The sequence below is a fragment of the Sinocyclocheilus rhinocerous genome, unplaced genomic scaffold (assembly GCF_001515625.1).
Source record: "Sinocyclocheilus rhinocerous isolate Xijiao unplaced genomic scaffold, SAMN03320098_v1.1 scaffold1168, whole genome shotgun sequence".
NCBI lineage: Eukaryota > Metazoa > Chordata > Actinopteri > Cypriniformes > Cyprinidae > Sinocyclocheilus > Sinocyclocheilus rhinocerous.
Window position 1 is genome coordinate 1,022,658 of NW_015650373.1, and position 18,693 is coordinate 1,041,350.

The 18,693-nt window shown below is 36.7% G+C and overlaps 1 protein-coding gene across 1 annotated transcript; it reads right to left on the reverse strand.

Moving 5' to 3' along the window:
• Positions 1-639: 639 nt before the first annotated feature.
• LOC107711919 (semaphorin-3ab-like) lies at positions 640-16,500 on the reverse strand. Its single transcript, XM_016517008.1, has 16 exons — positions 16,380-16,500; positions 12,181-12,335; positions 11,252-11,314; positions 11,019-11,138; positions 10,135-10,228; positions 9,912-10,031; positions 9,553-9,698; positions 5,651-5,712; positions 3,862-4,006; positions 3,516-3,735; positions 3,314-3,402; positions 3,183-3,224; positions 2,661-2,818; positions 2,455-2,516; positions 1,314-1,456; positions 640-1,232 (listed from the first exon to the last, which is right to left on the reverse strand). Exons 1-16 carry the CDS (start codon positions 16,477-16,479, stop codon positions 828-830), a joined length of 2,124 nt encoding a protein of 707 aa, XP_016372494.1. The 5' UTR covers positions 16,480-16,500; the 3' UTR covers positions 640-827.
• Between the last annotated feature and the right edge of the window lie 2,193 nt (positions 16,501-18,693).

An 18,693-nucleotide genomic window follows, 5' to 3' on the forward strand; every position in this document is an offset into this window, starting at 1 on the left:
CAAAAGAACAGCATTCGTTTGAAATATAAATCTTTCATAACAATATCTTTCCTGTCACTTTTGATCAATTTAATGCAATTTTATGCACAATAAATGTGACCCTGGACCACAAAACCAGTCTTAAGTGAGATTTATACATCATCTGAAATCTGAATAAATAAGCTTTCCATAGATGTATGGTTTGTTAGGATAGGACAATATTTGGCCGAGATACAACTATTTGAATATCTGGAATCTGAGGGTGCAAAAAAAAAATCAAAATACTGAGAAAATCGCCTTTAAAGTTATCCAAATGAAGTCCTTAGCAACGCATTTTACTAATCAAAAATTAAGTTTTGATATATTTACGTTAGGAAATTTACAAAATATCTTCATGGAACATGATCTTTACTTAATATCCTAATGATTTTTGGCATAAAAGAAAAATCAATCATTTTGACCCATACAATGTATTTTTGGCTATTGCAACAAATATACCCCAGCGACTTAAGACTGGTTTTGTGGTCCAGGGTCACAAATGTATTAAAAAAAATCTTGCTGAGCCCAAACTTTTGAACAATCTATATTGATATAATTATTTGAATGAATTGAAAGAAATATAAGTTGATCAAAATTTTTCTCTTCTCATCCCCTCATCTTGCATGTATTTTTGAGCTTGTTGCTTGACAATGCTGCCGCATACAGGCAGCTCATTAGGATTTGAAACAAACCAAATGTCTGTTAACATGATGCCATGCATACTTGAATGTACTGTGAATATACTGTATATTGCATGTTTTGTTGTATTCTTTTGTTTTGAGCAGCTTTGTAAACACCTGCGATTTGTTCTATGTGCTCCTTGGCAGCCTCTGTGCTGAACTCTGCATTCTGCTCCGGTTCTTCCGCCCCCTTCCTTTCTCCTTCTCTCCCCCTCCTCTGTGCCTGTGCCGGTCTGCTCTCTTTCTGTCCTGTTTGTTATGCTTGTGATTCCCTGATTCCTCGTTGTTGTGATGCTGACTGAGTTCTTTGCAGTGTCGCTCCAGTTTGCCGTGGTTGATCAATGCCATCACATCCTGGTACCATGGCTGGGCGGAGACAAATGTGGGGCTCCACACAATTAAACGAATAGTAACGGCTGTCCAGCGGAATCCATGTTCTTCTAGCTGACAGTGATAAACGCCGCCGTGATTGAGCTCAGCCCGGGGAATGAGGATGCCCCTGTCAATGACAACCAGCTGCTCCCCAGATGTGACCTGAAAGACAGAAGGTTCAAATTTAGAGACATCTCAATATTTGATAATGTTTTGAGTGTGCAGGCATGAGTGTGCATGTACCTTATGTTGCTCCAGGCTGTTCTCGCCTATGTCTTTAAACCAGGTGACTGTGGCATGGTGAGATTTGGGTAGGCACTCCAGGTAGGTGCTGTTACCCATGGCAACAACTAATGTCTTCTCCTCTGCCTCCACCTGAAGACCAGCTGAATAACAATGAATAGAATAAGAAAAATTAAATGAATAAAGAATTTAAATGAAAGAATTTCAATTAAATTTTAAATTAATAATTTTATAGTAATGTTAACAACTATAACAAATAATAATAACAAATATTATCATTACTACTACTACTACTATCGTTACTATTATTATCATTACTACAGTTCAAATTAATTGCTGGCCTATGTGCACATGAACATGGCATTTCTCACATAATAGTAATATTTTATTATTATTATTATTATTATTATTACAGTTTTAATTAATTGTTGGCATTTCTCACATATTATTATTATTATTATTATTGCATTTTTTGATTGTTGGTCTATGTGCACACATAACATTTCACACATAATAGTAATATTTTATTATTATTATTATTATTACTACAGTTTTAATTAATTGTTGGCATTTCTCACATATTATTATTATTGCATTTTTTTGATTGTTGGTCTATGTGCACACATAACATTTCACACATAATAGTAATATTTTATTATTATTATTATTATTACTACAGTTTTAATTAATTGTTGGCATTTCTCACATATTATTATTATTGCATTTTTTTGATTGTTGGTCTATGTGCACACATAACATTTCACACATAATAGTAATATTTTATTATTTTTGTTAATTATAATATTATTACTAAAATATTTATTTATTATTATTATTTATTATTATTATTTCTAATTATTATTATCATTATTCACATTTTTTATTTAATTCATTGTGCACATAAACATGGAATTTCACACCATGGGCACGGCGCTTTTAAGATTTAATTACTTTAATTGTAAGTGTTTTTCTAAAGGCACAAATGGTAAAAGTTTATTCAACCTTTAATAAGTTTCCACCCAGATTTAATGAGCAATGAATGATATCGTAAAAACACATATAAATAAACACAAAAATAACAGTGCTGTTCCAAAGCAGGATGTTTAGCAATTGTAAATGTCTGGTTGTCTGTGTGTCTTACCTCCCTGTCTGACACACTGGTTCAGCGGGTTGCCGTCATCATTAACATGACGAATGTTTCTTCTGCAAATAGGGAGGAATGTTTCAAATCAGATTTATTTCAGATATACCAAATACCAACGCGGTTCGGTTTCAGTGTACTGGAAACTGTTGATGAAATGGATTCTATCAAACAAGCTGCCCATACAAGTGTGAGATGTGTGTCACCTGCGTGCAGTTGGCATGTAAGGGCTGCAAGAGTGGCCATCCCAGGTGCAGTATGGGTCTCTAGCAAGACAGCATTCAGCGCAGGCTTGGCCGTACAAATCGCAGTGGAACAGACCCAATTGAACCACACCCTCTGCTGATCCAGCAAACAGCCACTGCTGGAGACAAAACACACACACACACACACACTGATATGGGCTGTGATCCTGTTTATTGCTTTTTTTTCCCAGTAAGCAGGAAAGCTGGGCCAGAAACACAAAGATCTAAATCACATTCCACACATCACAGCTCCAGTGTTACAGAGCTCTTTCCATCTCAGTTCTTCAGGTTTCAGTGAGTGTTTCATGGAAAAAATGTGTAAAAAAAAAAAAAATCACAGTTTCATTTAAAATATATTCCACCCTCTCGCGTTGCCATGGCGACAAGATGGGAAGGTTTATAAAAGTGTGTCGGTGTATCTTACATGTATATTCATGTATGTTTGTATGTATGTATGTGTGCTTCCACTGATAAACATGGTACCTTTTTCTTGGACAGCGTCATGGCAGTGATTGGTGACTTGTTCTGTTGAGTGACAGAAGATTAGCAGTTAATGTTTCAAGTTCAAAAGGTCATCCCAATGAATCTGGAATGTTAAGCTGCAGAAGTTTTACCTTAAAAACCTGCAGCCGTTCCAGAGTGATCTCCTGATTCTGTCCGTTGGCTTTAGGGAGGTGAATCACTTTCAGAACCAGGCCAGAATCTGAATACACACATAAAATACACACAGTATTTAAACTAAATGGACGTCACATAATTTCCATCAAAAATTCAACAAACCTACAGTTTACTTCAGTATTCACCACAAACACACACCTGTGCCAATGAACAGCACGTCATATTGTCCATCCACCGCCTCCACTCTGTCCACAAGGAGGCGGGTCAGTTTATAAGGCACGCCCACTCTGATGAGCAAAGGATGACCCCCAAATGGATTTACCACTTCCTGCATTAAAGGATGTTTGCGGCTAAAGAAGATGACATCATCAGGATATTCCCTTGTTGATTTGAACCCTCCATATGTGCTGCTGGGACACTGAAGTTTGACAGGAAGTTCAGTATTATGGTCCAAAAATAATAATTTACTGTACATGATTTTAGAATAACGTTTTTATACTGTACATTATAATGCTGTAATGCCTAATTGTATTTGAACACTCACTGTGCCGGGTCTGGGATAGGGAACTTTGCCTGTATACTCCATCCACTTGTACTGTTGACCCTCCCTATGAAGGAAATTTCCTTTAAAAGCTCTAATAATGTCTTGCATTCTGTAAACGCACACAGCGGATCCATTCAAGACATTGCTGTTGAGAGAGGAAACAAACACACATAAAAATAGAAACATGAATTATTAATTGATTGAGAGATATAAGCAGACAGCATCAACTAGCAATGAATAGCATTCAATCACAATGTATCACATCAACAGAATTAATCTTATTCAGTTCCCCTACATGTTTTTGGCCAGACTTAATTCCAAATTAAACCAAGCTCTGGTGGCACAATGAAAGTGGCACTTCAGTTCAAGTGTGAAGCTAGTCGGCAGCAAGCCACGGACTCCTCAGCAAGGGTTAAAATGTCATCTGATCTGAATTGAATTGAATTTGGGTCTGCCTTGAAAGCTACAGTCTTTACGAGTCGAGAGACTCAGTGGAACAGCTTAGCAGAGAGCAATAACACTGTCACTCTTTCCATACAGCTTTTTCTAAATCCATTCTTCATTGTGCACTCCACCCTATGCAACATTCCCCAAAGCCTTAGGCAGACACATACACATTTTCACAAACAAAGAGGAAGGCATATGCTATTTGAGATGGCTGATGTAAAATTGGTTCAACTTCTAATGTGTTTTAAACATCATGGGTGCATTATTAATGTCATCTTAGACCAGCTGGAAAGTATGACTCAGTAATACTGCAATTTTATCCACACCCTTAACCACATACGCACACACAGGGTTGTCATGATGTGCACATTGCTCTTTTCAATACAATTAAAGTGAAGAGTGACCAGGGGCCATCAAGCTTCAAAAACGACAAAACAGCATCAAAAAACACTACCATTACAGTAGTAAACTTGACTTCTGAAGCCTACAATAGCTCTGTGTGCAGAAATGTAAGTTGTTGTGTGAAATGTGAGTTGTTGTGTTATTTACTGAAAATCATATATATTTACAATTTGCATATTCAAATTTAGTGACTCATGATTTGTTACAAGTAACATGTGACCCAATTAAATCAGCATCATGACAACAAAAAGCTTTGAAGATTCATATTTGAATATAGACTACCATTTAAAAGTCACCAAGCCTGCATTTATTTAATAAAAAATAAAATAAAACAGCCATATTGTAATTTTTTTTACAATTTACAATTAAAAATAAACACACACACACATACACAATTTATTACTATATATCAAAGCTGAATTTATTACTCTTTACCATTACTAGAAATCATTCTAATATGCTGATTAGCTGTCATTTTTTATCCTTGCTGAATAACATCAATACAATTAATTTCTTTCAAAAAGCTGTTTTGAACATATAACAGCTTGAATTTCTTGTCTTTTTCTCAGATCTTTTGTAAATAGCTTTAGAAGACCTGGAATATAGCACATAAGATATATAGACAAATTTGATGGTGATTTTCGTCACTTTTGGAGCTTGACAATCCCTAGCCAGTAGCCACCATTTAGTTTTTTGTTTGTTTGTTTTGTTTTTTGTTTTTTATGAAGAAGAGCAGCAACAACATTCTACTAAACATACCTTCTTGTGTTTTTTGCAAAGAAAGTCATATGAGTTTGGAATGACTTGAAGCTGAGTAAATGATGATAGAAATTTCCTTTTTAATGTCTGCTCTTATTTCAGCTATGACTTAAGTCTCCAAATGTGATTTATTACAGTCAAATGTTTAAAAATTGATACCAGGTCAGTGTGTAAGACTCACCTGGTAGTGGTGAAGAGCCCATAGATGAGGGGGTTCTTTTTTTCCTTTCCACGCTGAATAAAAATATCCTCTACAGAAAAACAGAAAACAGGTTTAGAATATTAAACATGCTTTGTATGCACTTTAGTCAATGCTAATGAAAAAGATGTATGTATGGTCTCTGGTTTCATCTCAAGGCTGTATCATGAAAAGAATATTTTCCTGGTCACACTCTCTTTCTCATTAAAAAAAAAACGTGTGTAACACAGCATTTTTGTGGTTTCACTACTGTTTAAACACACACACACACACACACCTATATCTTCACAAAGAACTTGTGCCATCGGAGGTAGTCTAGTTCATTTCTGCATTCCAGCCATGTCAGATATAATCAAACGCCTTATCAACTCAAACACACACGTTAAGATGGTGGTTCTCAACTGGTTTTGCTTCAGGACCCAAATTTTACATTGGACAATAAGTGACGGCCCAAAACAATACAACATTTTTTAAACTATAAAAGTAAACAAAAATGTAACATGTAAATTACCATTAACTTCATAGGTTTAGGTCATAATTTATATATTTAGCAAGGACACATTAAATTGATCTAAAGTGACAGTAAAGAATTTTACATTTTTACAAAACAATTCTGTTTCATATAAACACGGTTCTTTTTAACTTTCTATTTATAAAAGAATACTGAAAAAGTGTCAGTTTCGAAAAAATATGAAACAGCACAAGTAAGGAATGTTACTTGGGCACCAAAACAGCATATTAGAATGATTTCTGAAAGATTTTGTACTGTATTTTCGATCAAATAAATGCAGCTTTGGTGAGCATAGGAGACTTTCTTTAAAAACATTAAAATATCTTAGCGACCCCAATCAAAAATACAGTGGAGTTTGATCAAACTCACAGCCCTTGGCGACAATAAAAGATATGGGGCACATCCCGCCAGTTGGAAACCACAGTGTTAAACATTCATGCTACCGCAGACACGCCTTTGAAACATGAGATAGATTTACTGACTCTCACAAACTATTAAAAACTGAGAACATAAACTAGATCAGAGCTGTAAAATGGTTGAAACCTTTATTACACACCGCTCTGGACTACAACCGCACATATAAACACAGACGCTCTGTTTTCCCCTCCTATTCTACACACAAACCAACAGAATCCCTTTAATTAAGCATCCACACTCCCTCTTTCCCTCTCGATCCCATTACTATCCCTCATTTCTGTCCCACCCCTCCTCCCTCTCTTTCAGATTGTTTTACTCCCCCCCCTCATCCAACAAAAGCTTTTGTTCTCTTTGAGGACAGATAGTTTTGTCTGCCCTGCACTTGTTGACACTTCTCTATCCTGCCCCTATCCGTCCTTATCCCTCCTAACCTCCGACTCTCCTGCTCTCTGCTCTCCTCCCTTATCCTCATCCCGAGTTAGCCAGTAGATTATGTGGAAACAGGATGGGGGTGCCACCGTAGATGTGAAAATATACACACACACAGATACTGGTGGCCTTCAAAACATTCAGCAGACCACCAAGACAAATGGCATATGCACTGGCACACTCATTTTAAGATACATTTATCATCATGAGGTTCAAATGTAAAACATTCAGGGTGAACTCAAGAAAATTAGTTCAATTTGTGACAAAACTTCTAGGCGGGCAATAAAATGTATATAACCATAAGAAATTATTTCCTAAAGTACTCAATAGGTGTTAAACATTAAACTTTTTAGAGTCATAGAGATGTATGTAAATATCAGACCAGACACAACACGAATTCAGCTCAGCTTCAAAATCAGAGCCACAGAAACTGGCAGCATCACCTCCACACACACAAACACAGACATTATCTAAACTTATTTACACCAGACCATGACGCATTCTGGAGTACTTTCAATCTTGCATACCAAAACACACGCCAGTCAATTTTTTCTTTAAAGACGTAAGCTTCATCTGTTCCATATTTCACAAGAACAGAATTCACATCATTCTAATTCTACTCTTCCAGCAACCTGGCAGTTCTCAACTCGTATCATCAGTTTACGCATGTTTCTTTATACAATCTATAAACTCGCTATTCCTGACTAATATTCACTGACTGCAGTGTGGTCTGGCCCATCATAACTATGGCAACATGAGGGTCCCTGATGCAGGTGGAGATTATGGGAGATGTAGTGGTTTAGGGGCCATGGAGCACAATGTAAACAAGACAAAGACAATTACCACCATAGGGCAAAAGTACAGCTAAGATGAGATGCATATTAGCATTAGAGCATGTTTACATTATAGAATCATCAGAACATTTCTACGGCACAAGTAAACATGAAAGTATTAAGAAATCAAAACAAAGCTATTTTGCATGTTCTAAATACTTTGGTAGGCCAAGAAATAAACACATTTCACAAGTCTCTAACACTTGAAAATAACTGGACATGCACTGAGTTAAACAAGTTATGTAAACTCAGCTGTTTAAAGATTGCCATGCCATTGCCATGCCGCTGGACAATGAATAGTTCTGTTCAGAGCCGCTTGCAGATTTGATAAAGTTGCAGTAAGATATGGAAGCCATTCTTGATTTCAGATTATTGCTGGCTGTGTTTTATATCGTATTTGGGTGGAATCGTTTAGGGGACATGCTATCTTCAGTGAAGTCGTCACTGATAACTGAGATGAACATTTCAATATGTATGCTCTGTAATGTGTATATCTTACAGATATAATATATGAGTATGAGACTACAACTACAGTAAAACTTCGGTCAGAATGAGGATTTAAGAATTGTTTATTCTATGCGAGGACTTTGTTTACACAGACTGATTGATAAGAAACTGGTTTCTGTCTGAGTCTGTGTGTGGTGTGTGTGTGTGTGTGTGTGTGTGTATGTGAGTCTACTGATAAACTTTGTTCCATAAATCAGGGAAGTTTGGGCATATGACACACACACACACACACACACAGAATCAACAGTATAAATTATATTCTAAAAAATATAATATATATATATATATATACACACACACACACACACCATGGATTTTTGCACATGTACTCTGTTAATACCATATTTTTCAACATGTACTGTACCATACTAATATCACTTTTTTGGGGGGGATATATACCATGCTAATAGCATGATTTTTAGACATGTTCTTTGATGTAGATGTAAATGCCCTGGTACATGGATATGATAATCATTATTTTCTATGACATACATAAAATTACCAAGGCATTACCATCTGATACCGTCAAGTCAAGTCAAGTCAAGTCAAGTCACCTTTATTTATATAGCGCTTCATACAAAACAGATTGTGCCAAAGCAGCTTTACAGTGTTAAACAAGAAAATAGTGTTTCAGTAAAACAAACAAAATTCAATTCTGCTGTTCATCGTTGATTCAGTGATGTAATCGTCCAGCTCAGTTCAGTTTTCTTTCAATATTATCTGTGCAATCAAGTCGACAATATTGCCAAATATTAAGTGTCCCCAGCTAAGCAAGCCAAAAGGCGACAGTGACAAGGAATACTTTTTTTAAAGTTTATTAATAATAATTTAGCAATATCAAAAGGACAGAAATCCAACCAGACAGAAATTTCAATTAAAAAAATATTTTATTTATGTTTGGATCTCCAAAATAGTATCTATTTTTTATTTCTATTTAGATTTGTACATAATTTTTTATTGTAATAAAAATTAAGTATATTTTATTAAAATAATATTTATTTTATTTCTGTTTAGATCTCGATCTAACAAGTAAATAATAATTATATTATTATTTTATATGAAAATTACAGAAATCCACAGTCAGAGGCATATCACCCAGCACATCCTATCAGACTCACAGAGGTGGGCATACAGGCACAGGAGCCACACAAGTGCAGTTAAGCACGTAGGAACACACTATTAAATACCTTGCAGACGCGGGCGACTCTAGAATAGAGGACCTTCCCAGCAGCCCCCTCAGCCTCCTGGGAGCGCTCAGTGAAGAACACATAGACCTTATCATCCTCCTCATTATCACTCTCTGACATCTCTGCAACATGTACAAATTCAGTGCCTGGAGAGAGCGCGAGAGACAAAAATACGGTTAACTAACACATACATCTGTTATTGTGTAAACAATATGGTTGCATTTTCTTGTGTTTAACTGATAGAGCACAGTGCATCCTTAATTGCTGTCAACAACCTGGCGTGTGTATTTTTGTAAGTGTGAGTGTAAGTGTTAGAGCTAGCTCAGGAGTATGTGTGGTTGTACATGCACATGTACCACCTTGCAGCCATGTGGAGTCGTATTGTTCAGTGCGAATCACATGTCGCTCCCCCAGACTCCGAATAAAAGCGGTATCATGACTTAGAAAGTCAGATGAGATGCCAGCGTACAGCTCTCCATCTGAACAAACATGCACAGAGATTTAGATCAGAATTAGAGTTACACTGGCATGTTCTCACACAAACAGATAAATTACACACAAACTATAAACATGCTGTCTTACCTATGATGGCGGTAGCTGTTCTCTGGTGAGGGTCGTAAGGACATTTTCCCTTCCCTGATTCAGTGTCTTCATACTGCAGCATTTGTTCCTCAGCCTGAAATTCCCATTACATTATTTACAGTTCAAATTATTAATTTTTGCCTATACACAATAATCCTTTAAGGATGTATTTTTATTCTGTATGAAACTTTTTTTTAACTTTTATTAAAAATCTAATTTTTAAATTTTAATTAAATATATATTTTTTTCCGGTGTGGATATGTAACAATTTTTTTATTTTAATTTTTTTTATTTTAATAAATTAACATTTTATTTAAATTTATTAGCAATTTATTTATTAGTAATATAATCCTCATAAAATTGTATAATCTGACATTTCCTATTCTATCACCTGAGACACACATTGTACATGATTGATGCACAGCATATTACATTATCCCTGCGTTCCATTCGGAAGGGCTCATCCCTACGCCCTAATCCCTTCAAAGGGTTTACCCTCCGGAGTGAGAGCTTCGAAGGGTTGAAGGGTGTAGGGGACCAAACAACTGTTCCTTGAAGGGCCCTTCTGTGTCATCATCACATGCCCACATGTAGGCGCCGTCATCATGCAAAGAATCTGCGCAAAGGATCATGGGAGCCCGAAGTGTCCATCAGTTGTACCCTTCGAAATCCTTAATTCCGAAGAGCCCTTTGAAGTGGCCAGTTTTGAGCACTTCGGTTTGGAATGACCCTTCAATATGGAGGCCATGATTGTTTTCACTCCGAAGTGCCCTTCATCGTTGCTTCAGTGATATATCCCGTTTGGAACGCACCGTATAAGTACACAAACACAACAGGAAGAGTTTATGTGAGAGAGGTGCATGCTGGGAAATGTAGTCCTTTACCTTGAGGAAGCGGTTGGTGGGGATGAAGGCACAGCGAGGGTTGAATGCTCCAGTCCCACAGGCGTAAAGATGTGTTTGGTTATACAGCTCTAACACACGCAAGAAGTTTGCACAGTCCATCTGTGACATGAAAAGGAAACTATCACAATGAGGATTTAATTGATTTTGTTTGTGATTAAACACTTCAAGAAAAGCTGTCTAAACATGCTGCATTTCATAAAATTGTGTTTTACCTGCAGGTTTTTTCCAGCCATGATACAGTTCTGGATCTGATCTGGACTTGCAGGCCAGTATATCTGAAATACAGCACACACACAGATGTGAATCTCTTCTGGTGCACAAGTCTGCATAAAAGCTCCTCTTAGTCATATTAAATGTTGATGCATATGCTGATTTCATCATGTAGCATGTGAGGAATTACAGTTGGATGCCACCCTGGCATTACTCAGATGAAATCATTATGAATACACACTAAGTTATGTAGACAAGCAGGGATGGGCTCACACACACACACACACACACACACACTTACTCACACAAACAGCCACAAATACACTCACAGGGCCTAATTCATGCAACAAATGTTTGTTTGAAAACCAATCATACATAAACTGTGTTTTTCAATTTCAATGAGAATGGAACATGTTTTTTAGCCTGGGACAGATTTCATAAGATAAGAATCTGCTAGTAAAAGCTTTCTTGCTTGATACTACAGCGTGTTTGGGTGAACTAAACTATCTCTTTAAAATTCTTGTTATTTACTACCCTCAAGTTGCTTTCTTCTGTACAATGAAAGTGAATGGTGACCAGGGACTGACTAGCTCCAAAAATACCATAAAAGTACTATGACATCAGTTCATTTGATTTATATGATATATTCCAAGTCTTTTAAAGCCATATGATAGTTTTGTGTGGAAAACAAGTTGTTTATGATGGTTTTATGGTGATTTTTGACATTTTCTGAGCTTGACAGCCCATGGTCACCATTCACTTTCATTGTATGGAGAAGAGCAGCATGAACATTTTGTTAAACTTCTCCTTTTGTGTTACACATAAAAAAGACAGTATATAATGACAAAATTGTACTTTTTGTGTGAACTGTCCCTTATTTAAGAATATGTTAAATATATATGTCCGCATGCATGTTTGGGCGCGTACATACCTTGCAGGGGGTTTGTGTAATATCATCCAGGCTGGTGGACAGCAGATGGTCTTTCATACCGATGTAAAGACGACGACCATCTTCATCCGGCAGCAGAGAGTTCAGATCCCCAGCAGGCACAGAGAGAGATATGAGCCTGCCGCTCCGCATCAGCTCTAAGAAAGAGAGGGAGAGATAGAAAGAATGTGAACAGATTATTTCATAGATTTCTGTTATGAGTAAAGACCCTCACGGCTGAGTTCTGCATATATGCAGCATTGCCGCTTTCAATCACAAATCCTTTATTTCTGACAGGCCAATAAAGAAAATGCAATTCAGCTTTATTGTTTTTATGGGAAAGGGAAAAAAATTGTGAAAGAGGGTTTCTTTCTTCCATTCAACAGAGGGTGAATTTCTGAAGAATATGAGACTGTTAAACTCTAAAATTACAAAAATTACCATATCATAAAATAGTCTACAACTTGTGATCTATGTCCCAAGTCTTCTGAAGTCATATGATAGCTTTGTTTGTGGAACAGACTGAATTTTAAATTGTTATTCAGCGGAAATAACTGAAAACTCAATGGCACAATGATCCAGTTCCATTAGTTAAAAGCCCACTGGAGGAGAGGAGTATCAGAGAATTAACATCTCTTTCTTACACAAAGCAATCATATGACTTGGAATATAGTGCATCATTCAGATGTAGTATTTCACAAAGCTCCAGAAGCAACTTGTATTGTTCAAACCATCTCCTTTGTACTCCATGGAAGACAGAAAGCCAAGCCACTGGTTTGGAATAACATGAGGGTGAGTAAATGATGATAGAATGTTTATTTTTGTGGATGAACTATTTCTTTAAATACATTTAAAGCTGTCCACCAGAGTAACATTGTATTCTGTACTTTTCCTTAACACAATGAACTCATATAAACTCATATGTGGACCAGACAGACTCACCTTTGGGCAGAATAACCTGTTCAAAAATATGAACAGTCGAGACAGACAGAGATAAAATAATGTGTGAGATGAATGGAACAGACAAAAAGATTGAAAACATGCCATGAGAATAATAGGAAATGAATTAAATACAGTGAGAGTGCAGCAGATAATATTATAATACACCAAAAATCCAATGCACACATATCACGTTAGTTGTTCTATAGATTTGCATGTTTATCACTCCTTTAAAATATTCTCTCACTCACCCACACACACTAAAAAATTTCAGCTGTCACGAGGGACATGCACACAATCTGTCATAGCCTGAAACCTCACACATGCATTCCTGGCCCTTACTTAGTGGCACCATTGCCCCCTTTCTTGGGGGCAGTTGCTGTGGCAACAAGGGTGTGTGTGTGTGTGTGCTAAAATCACTCAGATGGATTACAGGCTGGTATTCCACCTGTCTCGAGTGTGTTTAACAGGAAGTGAGGGAGTTTTCATGACTAGGTGGTCTAGAATCTGGTAGCCTCAGACTGTAATCAGTCTGACTCATGACCTTTTTAGCCATAAACTAAATTAGACAAACAGTGAGACATTCTGATGGTCTTACACAATTAGTACAACTACAACTCTCTTACACACACACACACACACACACATATGATTATGAACACAAAGTGGGACAGACCCTTCTATCCATCAATCTATGACCAGGGTATATTTAGCCACATACAGGCCTAGTGCTGTACATTTAACCACACACAAGCTGTGAGTGTATATCTGAACATTAGATTACCACAGTCATGAGAGAGACTGATGTGGGATTACACGATTAGTGCAAATATGGCGTGTGATACAGCTAAGAAACATTATACATATACATCTACACGAGGGCAAGCGCGCCCTATAGCAACAACGCAAAATATATATAATATATATAGTTTTTACGATTAATTACTATTTCAGTGTCTGCGTGATAGTGTACAGCGCTTCCTGTCCTGTAGGTGTCATAAATACAATTTTACCTGATCTGTGAATGTGAGCTACCAAAAAAAAAACTTTTAATGAATTTTCTTTTAATGAATAATTACGAGGATCTCATTTGAATCAGTCTGAAACACTGTCTTGCAGAGTTATGTTAACTAAAACTATTCAAAATCATTTTCGTTCATTTAAATAAAGCTGAAATAAAAATAAAATAGAAATATTAGATACAAACTAAAATAAAGAAAATTAGATATGTTACCTTTGCATATAACTAAAATAAATAAGTTGAAGTATACAAAAATTACTAAAAACAAAACTGAAATAAATATAAATGGACATTATAACTGAATATACTGAAATATGGAATCAAATGGAACTGATTCAAACTAAATCGAAATGGGCATCAAATCGAGAGCTTGTGAATCGTAAGTGGATTGTGAAATTTTATTCAAAAATCTGTTCACAAGCACACACCTCTTATACAATAAGTGTGGATGGAAGTATGTTAGGGTGTGTTGGCCACAGCTTTTTCCCATAGTGCTACTGGCAGACAAGAACAAACAGTACACACTTCCTGTGCAAATTGAGTTATCGGCTATTACTGCTCAATCCACCAGTTGGCATGTTCATATGTGTGTGGTAGAAATGTTCACAGGTGTGACTATAAGTCTGTGAACACAAGGCCCAGAGCTCATGCATAAACACACAGACAGCTAAAATAAACTGGGCGAACACACACTGCTGTGTTCTGGAATTTCTCAACTCTCCGTCAGTCAGACCTACTAACCATGACCTATGACCTGGGCTGAATATGAGTATACATCATAATTATAGCACTCAAATGCACACAGATACACACACTTGCCAGAGCTTATGCTTAATTGATTGATGCTGTTAGTTATAATCACACCCAAAGGCCAATCAACTACAAAGTGACCAATCAAAACAGACCAGCTGGAAAATACATTTTATAGAACTGCTGGACATATTACTGGATATATGATTTCAATTTTATCCAGTGGCGCAAAATCTCAGTATGTGTGTGTGCGCTACTTAAGAGCTGTCATTTATCATCTCATTAGGGAAATCAAGCCAAAATGAGCTGGATAATAATCAACCACCAGCCGTTCCCTTACACAAACACACACTTATGCTCTACCCTTTGGGAGTCTGCGTGAATGAAAGGCTAATTGGGTAATTAAGAGATCCACATAAACACAACACACGCATTCACACGGATTCATTAAGATATGTATTACTCCTAAAACTTTCTAAAAACATTTCACACATAAACATACACATACACACTCTCTCTCTCTCTCTCTCTCTCTCTCTCTATCTTCTCTCACATTCACTCTCAGTGGTAAGCAAAGAATTCACAAACGCTGTGATCTGTGCAGGGTTTTCTAGGTCATGGAGACACACAAACTTTCTAAAAACATTTCACACATAAACATACACATACACACTCTCTCTCTCTCTCTCTCTCTCTCTCTCTATCTTCTCTCACATTCACTCTCAGTGGTCGCTGATATACAGAATGTATCTGTGATCTGTGCAGGGTTTTCTAGGTCATGGAGACACACAACCAGTTTCAGTCTACACAATGTCACACATGATATACCCCTGTCGAACCACGGCTGATTACAGATGGCATTAGGGTAATTGGGTTTAAAAGAGAGAAAGAGTTTGTGTGTGGAGCAAAGAAAGACTGAATATTTGTGAGATTGTGGGTCCACAAGGATTGTAAAACCTGAAATCTTCTACATAGTGGGAAGAAAATAGCTTAATAAACATACTAAATAATGTCTGGATTAAAATGTTAAATGCAGAAAGGTTTGAAAAAAAAAACACACCAAGAGCTCAATAGAAAAGCAATAGAAGTCAATGGAAGTCAGTTGTCAGTGTTGCACTATAAACTATGCAGACCAACAGAACATTAATTAAATTAATTATGGTAACACGGTACTGCATAGTGCATCTTTTGAATGACCTTCTTAATTATTTAAAATTATATAGTATTACTTTATAATAATAGGAATTATTATTATTTTATAATGACAATTATTAATATTATTTAAATTGTATTAACTGTATTAATAATAATAATAATGATAAAAATAATACAACCTGAAATAATTTACATTGTGGGAGGAAAATGTCATAATAAACATACTAAAGTAATGTCTGAATTAAAACATTAAATGCAGAAAGGTTTGTATAAGGGTCAGAAAATTGAAAATGCCAATATCTCAACAGAAAAGTCAATAGAAAGTCAGTTGCCTCACCTGAGTGTTGGAAGTGCAGTCGTGGTTGTGATGGTCTCCATGCATCCGTTAGAAGCGCTGCCAGTGAAATTAAGCAGAAGAGAGCCAGCATCCTCTTCATGGCTGTCTGACACACACACACACACACACACACACTCATGCGACTCTAGAACGGAGTAAACACACACACACTCTCTCTCTGTGTGTGCTCTGTTCAGAAATATCACACACACAAATGGTTTCTACCTGATGTCAGCATCACACACCTCAGCGTAAGTGTGTGTGTGTGTGTGTGTGAGTGTGTGTGTTTGCAGTGCAGTGTAATATAATCCTGCTCAGGTCAGTGTTGCAGCAAAATCCTCTCTTGGTCTGGCTTCTGTGTTTATAATATTGCCAGCTGAATTTCTCTTCTTCTGCTCCGTTCTCTGTTTTGTTCACTCTGTTATTGTCTTGCCCTTTTCATCTCTCTGCATCTTTTAACTCTTTTTGAACTCTCTCTCTCTCTCCTTCAGTCGTCTCTTATCATTTACTCCTTTCTTTCAAACACTCCCCTGCTGAGAAGGAGGGAACTGTCCCAATTGTGCCCACCCCTCTCTCGCTCTCTCTTTCTTTCTATCCATCTCTCCCTCCCTCCTTCTTTGTGTATATCTTTTTTTAAAAGAATAAGACAGCTGCTGAATGTGACTCTCTCTTGGGATTCATTTGCTGATTTGGCTGTTGAAATCTCATGTTGGTTTTCTCTCTTTTCATCTCTCACCCTCACCGTCTTGTTTATGTGCACACACACTCAACACACTCCAATTAAATCTAACAGCATCAGAATTAATGGTAGCTGAATCAGGTCACGTAAACAATTAACAAAAGATCAAAAGAATAAGAAAATGAGAGTGAAAACCCTTATTGCCCCCAGGCAGACTTCACAGCACACTCACTCACTCGCTCTCTCTCTCTCTCTCTCTCTCTCTCTCTCTCACACACACACACACACACACACACACACACAAACTCTGGGAGATCATAGTTATTTACTGTATGAAAATATCACGGAGATCGAGACAACTGTGTGGATTTAACGCCCTCTAGCGAATAAACGAGGATAATTTTTTTAATACACCACCCCTCATTACAAGAAGTAAACTTAAGACAATTATTAAATAAGTCGCCACAGTGTCACTTTAAGCCTGTACAAATTACACAGAGGGTGCCTGTATTATCCTGAAGGGGTTTATTTTGTGATAGTGACTGATCAACTTTGTTCCGCTTATTTCATGGCCCCTTTCTTAAAGCTGCAGTCCGTAACTTTTTTTTTTTTGGTTAAAATTATCTGAAATCAATATTTGAGCAAGTGCATAACTAGCCAGTGTTCAAAACTATCGCCTTACTTTAGTCAGTTTCACAGCGGTTAGCTTATAATAATGTTTTCTAATTTGAGTGGTAGGGGTAGGTTTTCGCGGGAAATTCGAGCATGCTGCTGCATCATTACGTCACGTCTGTAAACATAAAGAAGTTGTTCCGGGCCGGCTAGTAGGCTATCGCATGTGAGGATCCTGCAGGTGGCAGATGGTTTATAGCCTTTTCTCACAGCAGCTAGAATAATTACATTTATCATTTTGATGGCGGATTGTAATCCAGAAAGTATTATGTGTTTATGAAACACATGTGAATGCAATTAAATTATATTCCAGTTTTAAATGTGCTTCTGATTACAGATAGCCTGGGATTACAAAGATTTGTATTTTAAAGAAAACCAGTTCGAAGGGAGCATAATTTGCTTTTTGGGTTAAAAGAATTTCTTAATATATTATATTCCAGTTTTAAATGTGCTTCTGATTACAGATAGCCTGGGATTACACAAGATTTGTATTTTAAAGACAACCAGTTCGAAGGGAGCATAATTTGCTTTTTGAGTTAAAATAATTTCTTAATATGAAATTCGAATGGTATGACAATTAGAGATTAGACTGTACAGAAACTGAAATCCACTCGCTTATACACACTATATTCACGTAATGCTGATGTTGTTAACATTAACAATTGAGAATAAAGTATAACAATAATAATAATTTGCAAGGTTTGATGTAATATGAGCTCATTTAAATTAAATCACCATTGGTTGCGCGATTTATTGTAATGCTTTTTTCCTCAGCTGGTCAGAACAAACGTGGATTTACTTAGCCTACTTGTTCAGATGACAATATACGGTGAAAAATCTTATTTGGGTCATATATTCCAAGACGTAGGCTAGAATCTGTGATTGCGAAGTACAGTAAATATCCACACTGGTGCGGTGACTGACTGCCACACATACTCTTCAGAACATTAGATTCATCAGCGC